Consider the following 15,003-nt stretch of genomic DNA (forward strand, 5'->3'; position numbering starts at 1 on the left):
TGATAATTTACTTAGGCGATAAAGTTTGGAATTGTACTTCTTTAGTTTTTATCGTTTATAGTGCTTATAGTGTTTTGGGACTGGTATCTTGATTAATTAGTGTTACCATTTAATATATATTTTGTAAATTACATTGTTAGAGCGATGACTATTATCAATCATTTCGGTAGATATATTATTTTCTACGCCTTTTTCTTGTTTATATAATTACTACTGCCAAGTAGACTGTATATAATGAGAGTTCATTACAGTTGTCTTGTGGTAATTTGGATTGTATTATCTCTTGTCGCATGCAGATGGAGAAGAGCTCGGGGCTACTTGCTGCCTTATTTTTCTGCATGTAAGTTGATTATTGCTGGGGAATGGGCTAGGTTCGCTCTTTTTAAAATATATTTAATGTCAGAATAATTTCATTATTTCGTGAGAATAGAAGAGTTAATCGTAACATACAAACAATACGAATCTTTGTGCAGGTCGTACTCTACGGGCAAATAAAAGACCTTACATTTAGCAATTTATTATTTTGTGGTTGGATGGCGTTTCGTAGATACCAGAAACAAGGTCTTAAATTAGGAAACGTATTATGTCGGGTTGGATAAATTTTATACATGCCAAAACCACACTCTTAAATTTCAGAATTCGTTATATTTGAGTTAGAATGCCAAAAACTCTTAAATTTCAGTGGAATGGTTTGGAGATTGTAAAATCTACAAGAATAGAGCCTAAAAGAAAATGATTTTGTTTATAGTCTTAACCGTGTCTTAGAAATTCTATATTTCTGCCATTTCAGACTATTTATAAAGCAAGGTATTACGTACGGACAGCCGAGGTAAAGTTCCTCCACGTTCATGTCTCTTCATCACTTTATCCTTTATCTTTTTTATGATTAATAATTACAATCTTGTATAAAATTATTTACATTAACAGATATCGAAAACAAACTACTTTGACTCGTGGATACTTAATTTCACTATAGTCGGAGGTTAAATAATTTCACCAGTATTTACGATTATGAGAACATGACATTAAACATATCAGCAAAACAAGTATGTAGCTTATAAGTAGGGTGAATTATTTAGAAGAAAGGCACAGGAATCTGACAGTTACCTATACTTATGTTTTCAGAACAATTAAATGTAAATGTATGTGTGCGCGCGCATGTGTAAGTTTATTTTAGATTATAAAGTAAGCTAGATCTTCAACTAATTGTTTCAGCATCTTTAAACATAAAGTCATTATTACTGGGAGTTTTAATTTTGTAAACACGGCTAAATATTACATTACCTTCCGTAATACCTCGAAAACAATTAACACACAAGTAGTTCTACAGTTCTTAATTTCATATAATTTATGTGCTCGCATTCATATATTATTGAAATCTAAAATCAGTTTTTGCACTTTTAATAACGTTTCCTCGGAACTGATATAGAACTATTTACAATAATTTAGTATTACACTGTATAATTCTGTTCTTAAGCTATTGGCATGTTTTGGATATACTGGTGCTTTCACGTTCAACAATTCTTTATTTTTACTTTCTGGTTGTTCGATTGAGAGATATTGGTGAGTGAGACCACTTCGTTGATATCAGAAGTAGATTCCTTTGACTGATAGAAAGAGAATTATTACGCATGTCCAATTTGTGTCCAGCAGATGTAGATATCGTTGGTTGGTTAAAAGAGACCAAAAAGAGGGTCAAATTCGTCTAAGCCAGGTTTAGATTATATTAGTTCGTCTATACGGGTGATAATGTATCGAAATTATTTAAAGAGCATAACCTAAAGCAGATTTCCCATTCAGTGGCACGAACTCAGTCCAAAGGACTGTGGACGACGTTTGTGCGAAAAAGATATGCGTGTAGTTTTCAAAAGGCTTTCTTATTATGAAACATTTTGAAACAGCTGACCAGTTTATAATCCCTACAGTACCTTGCCATTCCAGTCATAAACAAGGGACAATTGTAATGTTTTAGTTAGGCACATGGATATATGCACTCATTTTCAGACGTTAAATTTCCTTATTTTCATGGTTTAAAGAGGTGGTTGTTTTCCTTCGGTATCGACCTACGCGTGTTTCCACTGCTGAACTCAGTCACTATGTATAATACCGGCACAATCTGCAAGTTGGGATTTCAGTCTTGAAGAATGAAAAGCTTCAAAAGACGGTGATGGCTCATACTGTTGCATATGAATTGTTGATACGATGGGTTTTAATTCAAATCAGTACATTAATGACTATCTAGTTCAGAGGTGATGGGAGCAAACTGTCTTGATCACCCTCAATTCTGGCCCTGTTTTGTTAAGGCAGCGTAGATACTCTCTTACTGAATTTTGGCCATACTATGCGATACTGAAACATAAATAAAGATACATCAATTCCCATGTCATAATAATTCAGAATTCCAAGGAATATATTTGTTGTTACAGTACGTTCGACTATGATATACAAACCAAGCTAGCAAAACTGTTTGTACTGACGGATCGCACACAGAAGGATGGCAATATCAATCTTGATGAATTCATGAACGATGTCCTGGATAAAGATTTCAACGGTACATAAAACAATGTTCCTTTCATTAGTAGCATCTATTAATTGAAAACAATTTTATCAAATGACATAATTGCTATCTGTCTGCACATTCAGACTTTGCCACAAATGTAATATTTGGATAATTCAAAGACCTATCTTAAAACAGTTGCACGACTACATGGTTGTGATTGACAGTAAAGATACTCATCTGCACAGATACACTTTGCCAAATTTATTACGCTAGTACCAGGAAATCGCTCATCAGAAACATTCGCACGACTAATGGGACTACATTGTGGTAGGTACGAACGCATTCTGTAACACACTAACACTGTTGGGACGGTAATGGGAATAGAGCCATATTTTTTATGTTTAAAAAGAGCAGTTGTTTCTCTTGGAAACAATGTACTATGATAAGTACATAAAGTTGGGGCATTCATATATCAAAGCAATGTATATACAAAAACTTATATAACATAACCACTTACTGCACAAATTATTCGTTTATATTCCTAAATGGTTATATTGTATATACCAGGTGATAACTCCATCTCAAGGGCCGAGTGGATCACCGTAGATGCTGCACTCGGGATATTTGATGGCGCGACCTCCATCAGGATATTTCAAGCTTTTGACACGGATAATAATGATGCTATTACATTACCCGATATTATAGCGACGTTCAATACTATTGATTCCGCAGTCAGTAAGTAAATTATACAGAAATTAGAAAGCATACACTAATTATCTTTTTTCATAGATAAATGCACGTAGACTAGGTAAGATTCATTCACACCCAAAACATCGTAAATGCATGTAAGGGCATGACATGAAGTTTCCTCCACCAGTGAAGAATGCTAAAAAGTAATTTGCAAACATATACTGGAGTATAATGAAAAGAAATGGGGTAATGAGTGTTTGGCCCTGCAGTGTTTGGCAGATGAAACTTCAAATACATGATATATCTATCCAAATATAGTCGCAAAATTAATTTTTGCTATATAATATTTTGCAGGTGTAACGATAAAATTAATGTGAGCAACCAAAAATTACTGGTATTTTTCTAAATGTGTTGGCAATCGTAGACAAGACTTTTCGAAAAAACAGTAGTATATAGTTTGTATTTGCTGTCTCACCACAACATACCTGCAAAACAACTCATTTTTATTTTCAAAGATTACCATCCTACATTCCATACCACGAAAGAGAACTAATTTTCAAAAGCTAACAATTTACAACTCATTTTTTATTGTAGACGACATGATTTTTCGTATTTGTCTTTCATCATTTCTAAAAATATATTTTTTCAAGTTAGTTAATTTGAGATTTTCTTTTTGGTACATTTATTTTCGGTTTTTCGCTAAAGTACTTTGTATCTATATACTTTCTTTATTTATCTTAGCCTATAATTTGTTCTGTTCATCCCCCATCTCATTTTGCTGTACTATATGACCAAGGTTTGCATCATCTATCAACTTGATTAAATTTATTTATGTTTTTATATTTGACAAATTGTGGAGCTTATCTTTAATTCATTTCTTAGGCTATTTTTTTTAATGAATTATACTTCTGACATTGTGCCAAATTTAGATTTAAATATGGTCGTAAAATGATGTTTAGTTCATCCGAAGCATGATTAAAGCATGGCAATTAATAACGTAAACCTAATGTTAACTTGTGTTTACGTTATCTAGGTCATTGCTTGCATTTATGCCTAATCTTTCTTGCAACATAAATGAAAGGTAGGAACAATAAAAGGAAGAAAAGTATAAGGCTACGGAACAACGAGAAAATAAACGTTGACTAAAATAATAAAAGAAAAGCATGTAAGGTTGAACATAGATAACAAATAGCTAAACATTAAAAAGGTTTTAAAATGCCAAACCGGAGATATTAAAACAAAAAGGTAATAACTGAAAGAAGTCAGTATGAAGGACCTAACAAAATCATACGCTTTGATAGGTGGTTTCGATATTATTTTAGTTTTTGATTTATGTCTTCAGTGAGATAACTATTATAATCGAATGTTACTGATAAGCAACGTGAGACCAGTTAGTGTGCACAACACGTTATAAAAGAAACCGGTTAGACTTGGCAGGACGAAAGTATGTGAAGTCATTTTCTATAAATATTCAAACAGGAAATGCGAACAATGGTGTACGTAACACAATTTAGAGAGCATTATTACAATCATCTCAAGCACACGGTTACATAATGTTTGTAATAAAAATGTTTAAAACATAATAAATTTACAACCAATCGCGGATATTGAACACATCAAACTAAAAGTATTCCAATTTTCTCATTTTGTAATTTATTTTTTAATAGCACAAAGGATACCACCTGATCAAATACTGAAGTACGCAAATTGATTATCTAAAGAAAATAACAACTAGCTGACTTCTGGAGAATACATAAATTTTTGATTATACAATCTAATCCAAGGAAAGCGAAATCGCCAGAAAAATACTGCAAATTTCACAAAATTGCAAGTTCTAATATTGTTCTTCAAACAATATATCTACGTCCATGCTTCTATACTTCTTACAAGTAAATATGAGAGAACGTTCTAAGAGTACTAACATAGCATCAATAGTAATAATTACAGAGAACTATATAACTAATATCTTTACGCAAGACCGACGAACACAAAATGAGTTGAGACAGCGAATCGAACCTTGGGTGCTACAAGAATGTGCACAAATGGATATATATATATATATATATATATATATATATATATATATATATATATATATATATATATATATATATATATATATATATATATATATATATATATATATATATATATATATATATATATATATATATATATATATATATATATATATTATATTTATTAATTTATGTTTTTATTTATTTTTAGAATTGTGATAATTTTTCACGATGATTGCTGCTAGCCGCGCAGTACACGCTGGCATTTAAATTTAACTGGACCCCTCCCAAACACCTTAACAGATAATATGCATATGTCCATACTCTAATCTTGATCCTAAGTTGCAAACTTGTCTAACATTTTTAGAAGCTTTCCAAAAGATTTGTCCATTTCCACATTGATTGTCTTGTTGTCCTTGCGATTTAAGATCACACGAGCACCCATTTCATTCACGGTCGTATACCTATAAAAACATCATCATTCTCATGGTTAGGCAGTATAATCAAATTGACATGGAAAGAATCTCATTCTAACCACTGAGTTGTCCATTCTAGAATGGAGGTTCATCGCGTCTTTAACGGGATCTTTTTTGTTTTGGAAAATTGTCCAATGACCATATAAATCATCACGACGTGTATGTAATTCTATCTCATGGATTTGCAACTGTGGTTCTTTCTCGGCGTCAGCAGTTGTGTTGATCGCTGTTGTACGGCATCGACGCTCTCGTTTATCGCCTATCACATTTGATATTTCGTCTCGCATGTCACGTGTATAACTATTATGTAATATTCTGGTGCTATTTCACAAAGTTTCTACACGGTCAACAATTGCGCCCCTGGAAACGGTCATGACATTGCAAGTATGTTGATTTTTCTCATTCAGCTTATTACTCGTATTCCACGTCGTCGTAGTAGTTGCATGAGTGTCATCCCAGGTGGCGTGTTATATGCACTGAAACATCATTTTCTAACTGAAAAATGTTTGTAGTATTATTTCTACTTAAACAAGATCACAAACTGCAATCGCTTCTATCCTGGCTATCATGTTAATGACTCCTTTATTTTGTCCTCAGCAAAATCGTCAGGTGTTTCCACAATCATAGGCTTTGGTGCATCATTGCCTGCTCAGGCGACAACACACGCGAAAAGGTACACATGGTCGGAAAAGTTGATTACAAGAGCTTATTTCATTTAAAGCATAGTCGAGCAGTCAGACCAACACGTAACGCTCGCAAACGTGCTTTACACTATTCGCAATAGCATCTTCTGCCTCAGAGACCATGTTACGTAAACCATGCATCTATGCATTGATTACGTCCTAAATTTCATTGAAAGTGTGATACATAGCTAAATGGTTTCTAACACAGTAACATCTAATGCAAGCTCTCCAAAATATGCACTACTGTTTTAGGGCCATCTAAAAAAATGAGGTTTTCAGTCTAATTATGGTCTGAAACGAACTAAAAGAAATAAGTTAACCAACGATTTCCTAACATTGAACAAAGAATTTAATTCGATTTGTCATAAAATGAAACTTTAAGAGGAACTTACAATATTGTGAATAAAATGTAAACTAATCCTTAAAAGCCAAAAGATAATGAATGATTCGAATGAATGTCATGTCCTGGAATGTATTGATGTGCCAGCATACTTGATGGGTCACGATGGCTTTCTCCAGAACTTATTCGAATAAATTCACAATAATCACAGAAAAACAATTTTGTTCAAATGTAACATACATACATAGATACATACATACATATATATATATATATATATATATATATATATATATATATATATATATATATATATATATATATATATATATATATATATATATATATATATATATATACATACATACATACATACATACATACATACATACATACATACATACAGACAGACAGACAAATACACAGACAGACACAAGTCCTGCAGTTTAGTTTACTGTTAATCATAAAGCATATATCAGAAGGAAGCAAAAGTAGCAAGCCTTATTAACTTGACTAAAACTTTAGTTCCCTAAAATACAAATTTTAAAATTCGAAAGACACTCACAGTATTCCGAATTAAATCCTTACAAATTCCTAAATGTTCTATGATGTGCGAGAGTATTTACTGTCATGATGTACCACAATAATGTGATCAGATAGTCTTTGGAGGAGACTTCAATAATACCCAAGTAGTGGCTTAACCCAAAACGTCAATGAGCACCTTGTAATTACAGCAAATAATTTAAATAAATAATTCCTCTGAAATGATACTTAAACTCAAGTATAAAGACTAATCGCTTAGTACCATAGATTGATATTAAACTGAAATTAATTGTTGCTTACCAGATCTCTTCAAATTCAAGTTTCACTTGGTATGGTACAAAGAGACCTTTTGAAATAGAAATTTAACAAAACATATCTTGTTTACATCTTACACTCAAGGCACAATCAGGTAGGCACAACCCTCAATTACGGACAATAATTAAGCACAAACACTTTTTGTTGTGTAATTGTTTCATATATAATATCACATAATCTCTGGCACAGTCAATATAACATACAGCCACACAAGGAAAACAACATGTTTTGGGCGATATTGTAGGGTTTAGTAATCGTATTTCTTCAGGGGCATTTTAGTTTCACAGGTAATGAATCTTCACATACGCAAAAGAGTTACAGTCAATAATATTGGCCTGACTCAAAACGTCCCATATGTGGGTGGTTAATGTATGTAATACAATTCCAGTAATATTTATTGTTTTGTTCACCACGTCGGTATTCATGCAAATCATAACCGGGTACGTGTATTTGTACGAGTAGTATGATGATAGTGATTTGTTTGCTTAGTAATCTAGGTCAAAGCCTTCGATTCCGCATGACTATCCTCTGGCATGGAACATCAGTAGAACACGGTGTAATAGACCATAAAGCATTAAAACTTACATCATATTAAAAGAAATAGGAATATATAATACCTCAAATAAACTTGTATAGCAATATGGTGAAGAGGTGAACACGGAACAACAGTCGACACGATGTCCTAGGAAGGTAATAAATGGCATTATGGAAATGTATTAAAAGATACAATATATTTCTATAACAAAAAACCATGAATCTTGTTCTGCTTTTCTGAAAGCTACAAATAGGTGAAGATACACTGCAAGGTAATGTATCAAATTTAGAACATAGTAAAAGAAATAACGGAAATACAACTATATATATGCACCTATACAAAGTCTTCTCAAATAAGCTCAAAGAAAGAATTGAACAAACTACACAACCTACCATGTATTTTACTACAACAAGGTGTAATATGTACGAGATTAATACATCTAGAAAATATTCAATCACAAAAACATTGCCTCAACATTAATCACCTGTTTTTAGGGAGAGATGTTCTATACCACACGAACGAATTAAATCCGTATACATATAAAGACTTTGAACATGCAAGTTTTCAGAACTTTCATTCATCCTATGAAACTAGACAAATAAATGGTAGAATCAATATTGAAGACACTCGACGCTAGAGTTAGTTCTGGAGCACAAATCCCTAATGCAGAGCAATTATGTAAGAGGGACAAAGGTGCAAGAGTAAGAAAAACACAGAGATACAATTAGAAAACAGAAATGGAAAATACTAAATGGAGCTTCAATATATTTACATTTTTGAATTTTACGTTAATTTTTAAACTTTGATAAATTGCTTCAGGTTGTAAAGGAACAAAAGTTCAGCACCGTATTAATGCAATGCATCTCTACTTTTAGTAACTGTCCTGATATTGCAAACATATTTAACAAGAACAAAATGGAAAGTAATGCTTCCGATTAAATGCTATTACAATTTGTAAATGACAATTCCATGTAAAGACACAGTTTAAGGGTTCACATCAGATTTTAGCAGTCAACAACACACTGCAGTGTGGAAAGATTCAGCTCCTTCTGTGAGCTCATAATGGCACATTGCAGCCATATTTCCAATTCGAAAATTTCAGTCGGAAATTTCAACACTTGTTGATGAGGAAGATATATTAAAATAAAATAAAAAATAAACACTGTAGTATATATATATGATGATGTTACTTTGGAGCACTTCACAATGACACATACCGATCATGAAGTATGAACTAGTCCAATTTAGATATGTGCAGAAAAACAGCAGAGCCTTGGCGAAAGAACTGAATATAACTTTGAAAGTAGCATTCATTTATGATGATGCCATTTATTGCGGAAGTTCTTATGGTTTACATTTTTAAATGGCTCGAGATTATTTGTGTCAGATTTGAAGCCATATCTAAATGTCTGATTACAAATACTAATAAATAACCCATCCATGACGAATCAAGTAAAATAACATTAGACCAGAATACATTTTAATATTAGCATTACTAATATATATATATATATATATATATATATATATATATATATATATATATATATATATATATATATATATATATATAGATATATATCTGTGCACGCATGTCAAATATATTCGTCTTTAATATCCTTTATACCTAAATCAGAACTGCATTTCTTATTAAATCTCTAATTCCTGCTATGCTGATCGTCAAAATATTTTCATAGGTTTCAACAGTTCCAACAAATATAGATCGAATGAGTGTCAGTTGATCTAGTTTGTTTAGTAATAATTTGTTTATCACGTAAATCGGTTTCTTCATCAGGTGGTTTTGTTTGTTCATGTCTCTTTATTGTTGATTATGTTTTTCGAGTTCCTTTTTTAAAAGAGTATAAGCGCAATGCTGTCATATAAACAGCTTCGCATACCATTGCATTTCTCCTTCTTCGTGAGTGATAAATGACACATGCGCGATTACTAAACCGTGATATCATAATAATTCCCATTCTTTATATATGTTACTTAGGCAATGGGCAATTACTACAACTTGATACCAGTGCATTTTTCATTCTTTCTGTGTGGTACTTTACCAATGCGCGATTACTTTCAACTTTTTGTCATCGCATTTCTAATTCTTACTGTGTGGTCATTTAGAATGCGCTATTCCTACAATTGTATAATCAGACTAATTTTGTTGTCTTTGAATATTATCACACAACTTATCTTATCAAATTCCATAACTCTTTATTTATTTATAAGCTGTCAATTTGTACGACTCAAGTTTTGAACCACTATATCCAAGGGTATTTGTATTAGTTGACTGTGTATAACAGTACGTTCATCTTCACATTTAGAGCATGAAACCTAACCTGTAATTACCACTGACTCTGCTAGTTCTTCTGTATATCTAAAGCTGTTTAACATATACAATGCACATTTTTACAGTCGCATTTTACACGAAATGCTGTCATTCTAATCTGAAATTAGACCAGTTTCCTACCCCGCAATCCGTTTGTTTCCTATATAAGAGTATGCAGCAGAACTTCAAAACGTCTTAGGGCTCTAGAACGAGAATTTTGATTAACGATTTCGTTTATATCCAGTTTTCAACGCTAAAGAGTATACAGATATATATATATATATATATATATATATATATATATATATATATATATATATATATATATATATATATATATATATATATATATATATATATATATATATATATATATATATATATATATATATATATATATATATATATATTTATATATTGTTCACACTGACTACAGCTGACTTACAAATATTGACTTTGAAAATAACATATATTTGTATCCTATACTCATTTTAGGAAAAGACGGAAAAATAACTTTGTTCGAATTCCTCATCTCCTATCTTCGTCTTGTAACAGCTATACCGAACAAGAAGATTTCATAACATATCCAGCATCTCTGTTTTGTGCAACAACGGACTTATCAGATTCAACATATGGGTCTAGATTCATACCAAATTCTTTGTTTCAATAAACTGATTAACCACCGTATAAGTGTTGCTTATATTTTGTATAGGATGACAAATTCTTTATAAGTGTACTATTTGTAGACTCTGATATTCAGAGACCGAAATATAATGTCAAAGATATTCTGTCTCTCTGTCTCTGTCTCTCTCTGTCTCTCTCTCTCTCTCTCTCTCTCTCTCTCTCTCTCTCTCTCTCTCTCTCTTTCTCTCTCTCTCTCTCTGAAAGTAATCATTCCTAAGAATTCACTCGAAGTCGTTGAGCACATGTGCGCTGAATTCACACACTAAAGTTTCCCAAGATAAAATAAAATATATATGCAGTGTAATATTCAGAGCCTATCAAACTGAGATTTTACAACAAAATATAATGTTATAAAATGTTTGCATTTAAATCGAAAGGTTAAAATGTGGTTACCACTCCTAGCGACACGAAAGGCTTTGTCCGGAATTGTAACTGTTTATTATCTGATAGCTTGATAATGAAGCAAACTTCAAGAAGAATACATTATATCTTGTATTTTTGCGCATTAAAAGCTGGATTTCGCTATGATGTTAATGATCATTTATCTGAGGCTTCTTTCTCTTTAGGCCTTTTCCTCCAGGTTGTGGGTTTGTGTGGCCGATCGACCATGTATATTTTTCCCGCGTTATTGTAAAATTCCTCACAAAGTCGGTAATGTATGACAGAAGGTACACGCTGTGTGTATTGTACACACAATGTGCGACCCTCCTTGAGCTGTAGACTGGTGTGCAAACGCTTAGCCAATCAGAAGCCGCGTGACTTCTGATTATTTGACATCCAATGAGAACATCGCTTCTGTGCAGTGTCACTGTAAATTTCGTAAACCTATAAATACGACTCATAAAATAATTACTAGAATTATTAATGATTTTTTTAAAGAAATACTTTTATAAAATGGTAAATTGGTGAAGCCAGCAGAATGTGTGTTATTTTAAGCCCGTTGCGGCTGATATAGTGCCGTATATGTGACTCGTGATTTGGTGTGTACATGAATTTTACTGCTTCGAGACTTAATGCACCTAACTCTCGGAAGATGGCAAGACGTAAAGGATCAAACTGGTAAGAAACAAATGGAATCTTTATAAAATTGTTTATCATATTGGTCCAAAAGAGCTGTTCGTTCTTTCATTAGTAATCATCTGTGACAACTTGCTTGAATCCGGTCCCACCCACAGGGGCTGGCATCTTTGCTTAAAATTGATCTGTCATACATGTACTACATAATAACTAGTTATTATATAGTACATGTATGACATGTCACTTTTAAGCAATGATACGAAACCCTGTGGTTCCACCAATGATGCACAGGTCCTCATATCATTGCTTACATTTAACTATGAATCATATACGTTGGGTAAAAAATGTTATGCCTGACAGTTAAATTGCAAGCAACGAAAAGACCCTTTGCGCGAAGGTCTTGATTATTATATTCCCATCTCATAACAGTTCACATGGATGTCTTAAGAGTTGGTAAACTAAGAACCGGTTCTCTCTCTCTCTCTCTCTCTCTCTCTCTCTCTCTCTCTCTCTCTCTCTCTCTCTCTCTCTCTCTCTCTCTCCAGTTCCTTTTCAACTTGATTGTCAAGACAGAAGCAGAACAAAATGAACTTTGTAGTACAAGACGAATATTGTGCTTTATGTTGTTTTTTATTCCAAAAAAAGACTGAAATAAAGTAGAAAATGTACCAAAAAAAGTCAGATGGGCAAGGAAGGGAAATGTAATACCCTGTGTCAGTACCTGATACACTTGAAAAAGTAAATGTTTGTTCCCTTTCAAACTAGTACAGTTCTCACTCTTGATGAAACAATATATCCTCCAACAGAAAATAAGGCTCTGTACATGACAGACCCGTTGTTAAACAAACATGGTTACTATAGTTTGAATCCTGACTTGGTATATCACAGGCAGGAGTGTTCCAAAGTCACGTTCTAATGAACTAGTCACCTAGAAGTAAGACCTAGTGATTCTCAGAACTATGCCGGTTGGAGGTCCTCATCTCATCGCTGCTTTTGTAGCCGGATTGGTCTGAGTATTAAGGGACGAAAACATACAATGACACTCTTTTACTTATTTCTGCCCTTCCGATTATTACTCTTCTGACTGTAAAATCACTTCCGTCTTTACATTATCTTTGACTATACACCGTCCGTTGCTTAATAGCTAAGTGTGACTGTGTCGGAATATTTATAGATAGATAAAGATCCCCGTTTGTTTGTACCCCGTCAATAGCAAATCTTTAATGTGATAAAAAGTGTACAGAACTTAGTCATTTCATTCATTGAATTTCTAACCTGACAGTGACCCGAGTGGCAATAATGCTAGCATCCTCCGCACCTTTCAAACTTAACGGTCTTTCCAACCTATCAAGGCAGCCTATTGCATACACTCTTTTGTGAGTCTCTTTTACTGGGACAGCATTGTGACGTAGTTCATCCTATTCGGCAACTGCCGGATAATTCCGTAAATTATCATAACGCTGAGAGTTTAGTTTTATATCTCTTTCCACTCATGAATATAAAAATTACACCGCTTGTTAAATCCACGGGAAAGGAACATTTGTATTTGTCAATTTGTGTGTGTGCTTGATATGACATTGTAAATATCAAAAGCAGACAACGTAGTATTTTTCTTCTTTGTACATGTGTAGTCCTGCATATACTACTTCACTGAAAATGGACTTGTCCAGGAACCGGAAATGTTTGACAAGCATGGTCGTCTTTTCAACTGAAAACTTCGTTTGAAACGAAATTCTCAGATGATAGCTGTATTAGGGCCATACTTGGCATAATCAGGTTTGAAATTATAAATGAATAAATGAACTGATTAAATTCTGAGCATCTCTGATCTTATTTGTGCCTTTTGCTTTATAAACTGGAAGGGTGTTACAAACAAACGTGGAAGTATTTTTAGACTATAGTTTAAGCTTTATTTTGTGGAACTTGTTGTTATTGAACGAGATGGCCATGCCAGCATGTGATATGTCAGAGCACGTTCACACCAACACGTATATTCCTGCAGAAAGTTAATTCTCAAATTCGGAAAACTCTGCATTTTGCTATTTATACTTCTACACTTCCACACTAAGCCCTAACGAACTGTATTTGACTTGGGGCTATTCCATACATATATGCGGTAGTCAGCAGCATCAAACCCACGCAGATAGAGGTGAGGTGGCAGTGATAAGGAAAGGCGAGTGTTTTAGACACTGGCCACTCTGAGCCCCTTAAACAAATATAAAGGATACTGATACAGCTATGAAATGTATTATAAAGGTATTTACAATAACAAAGGACCACCTAAGAAAATCGGTTACAACAGCTGTTCATGGAACTTGAGATTTCATTACAGTATTCTGAACAGTGTTACATATGCAGGTGTCCACTGTCTGTCACATTGACAACACATGTTTTTGTGGCTGATTCTTTTAGGCAGAGTTTGATTTCGAAGGACATTAATGAGCACTTTACTGATTCAAAACAGGATAATTAGTGTAATAGATTTTGTATGGCAAGTAACTTTTTTTCATTGAGAGATTCATTCTCATGAAAAGTGGGAGTTTATGACTTTAAGTCAAAACAGTGCATCATCAAAATGGGGTATAATGACATTGTTATTGTATCTGCTGTTTTTAAACCATGGTTTCTTGTGTATAAAGCACATTAATATAGCTGCGATATCGCAACCTATACCGCATAATGTTAGGAATGCTTTAAATGACAACCTTTGAGAAGACATATAATAAAATGCCATTGATATTTAAGACCAATGCTGTGTGACTGGGTGGGACAAAGGTGTTACATATCTGTAGAATGATGCAAATTGCTAAACATCACTATAAACTTTCTCACTGCAGACATCATTGCGATATGACTGAAAATAGTTTAAAGCT

At 33.2% G+C, this 15,003-nt stretch overlaps 1 protein-coding gene across 1 annotated transcript; it reads left to right on the forward strand.

Moving 5' to 3' along the window:
* Positions 1-238: 238 nt before the first annotated feature.
* On the forward strand, positions 239-11,119 carry LOC149782352 (uncharacterized). The gene is made up of 5 exons (XM_089933732.1): positions 239-340; positions 791-829; positions 2,427-2,551; positions 3,068-3,235; positions 10,925-11,119. Exons 1-5 carry the CDS (start codon positions 291-293, stop codon positions 11,008-11,010), a joined length of 468 nt encoding a protein of 155 aa, XP_089789858.1. The 5' UTR covers positions 239-290; the 3' UTR covers positions 11,011-11,119.
* The last annotated feature ends 3,884 nt before the right edge of the window (positions 11,120-15,003 follow it).

The sequence above is a fragment of the Sinohyriopsis cumingii genome, chromosome 15 (assembly GCF_028554795.1).
Source record: "Sinohyriopsis cumingii isolate HCF-2022 chromosome 15, ASM2855479v2, whole genome shotgun sequence".
In the NCBI taxonomy this organism is placed as follows: domain Eukaryota; kingdom Metazoa; phylum Mollusca; class Bivalvia; order Unionida; family Unionidae; genus Sinohyriopsis; species Sinohyriopsis cumingii.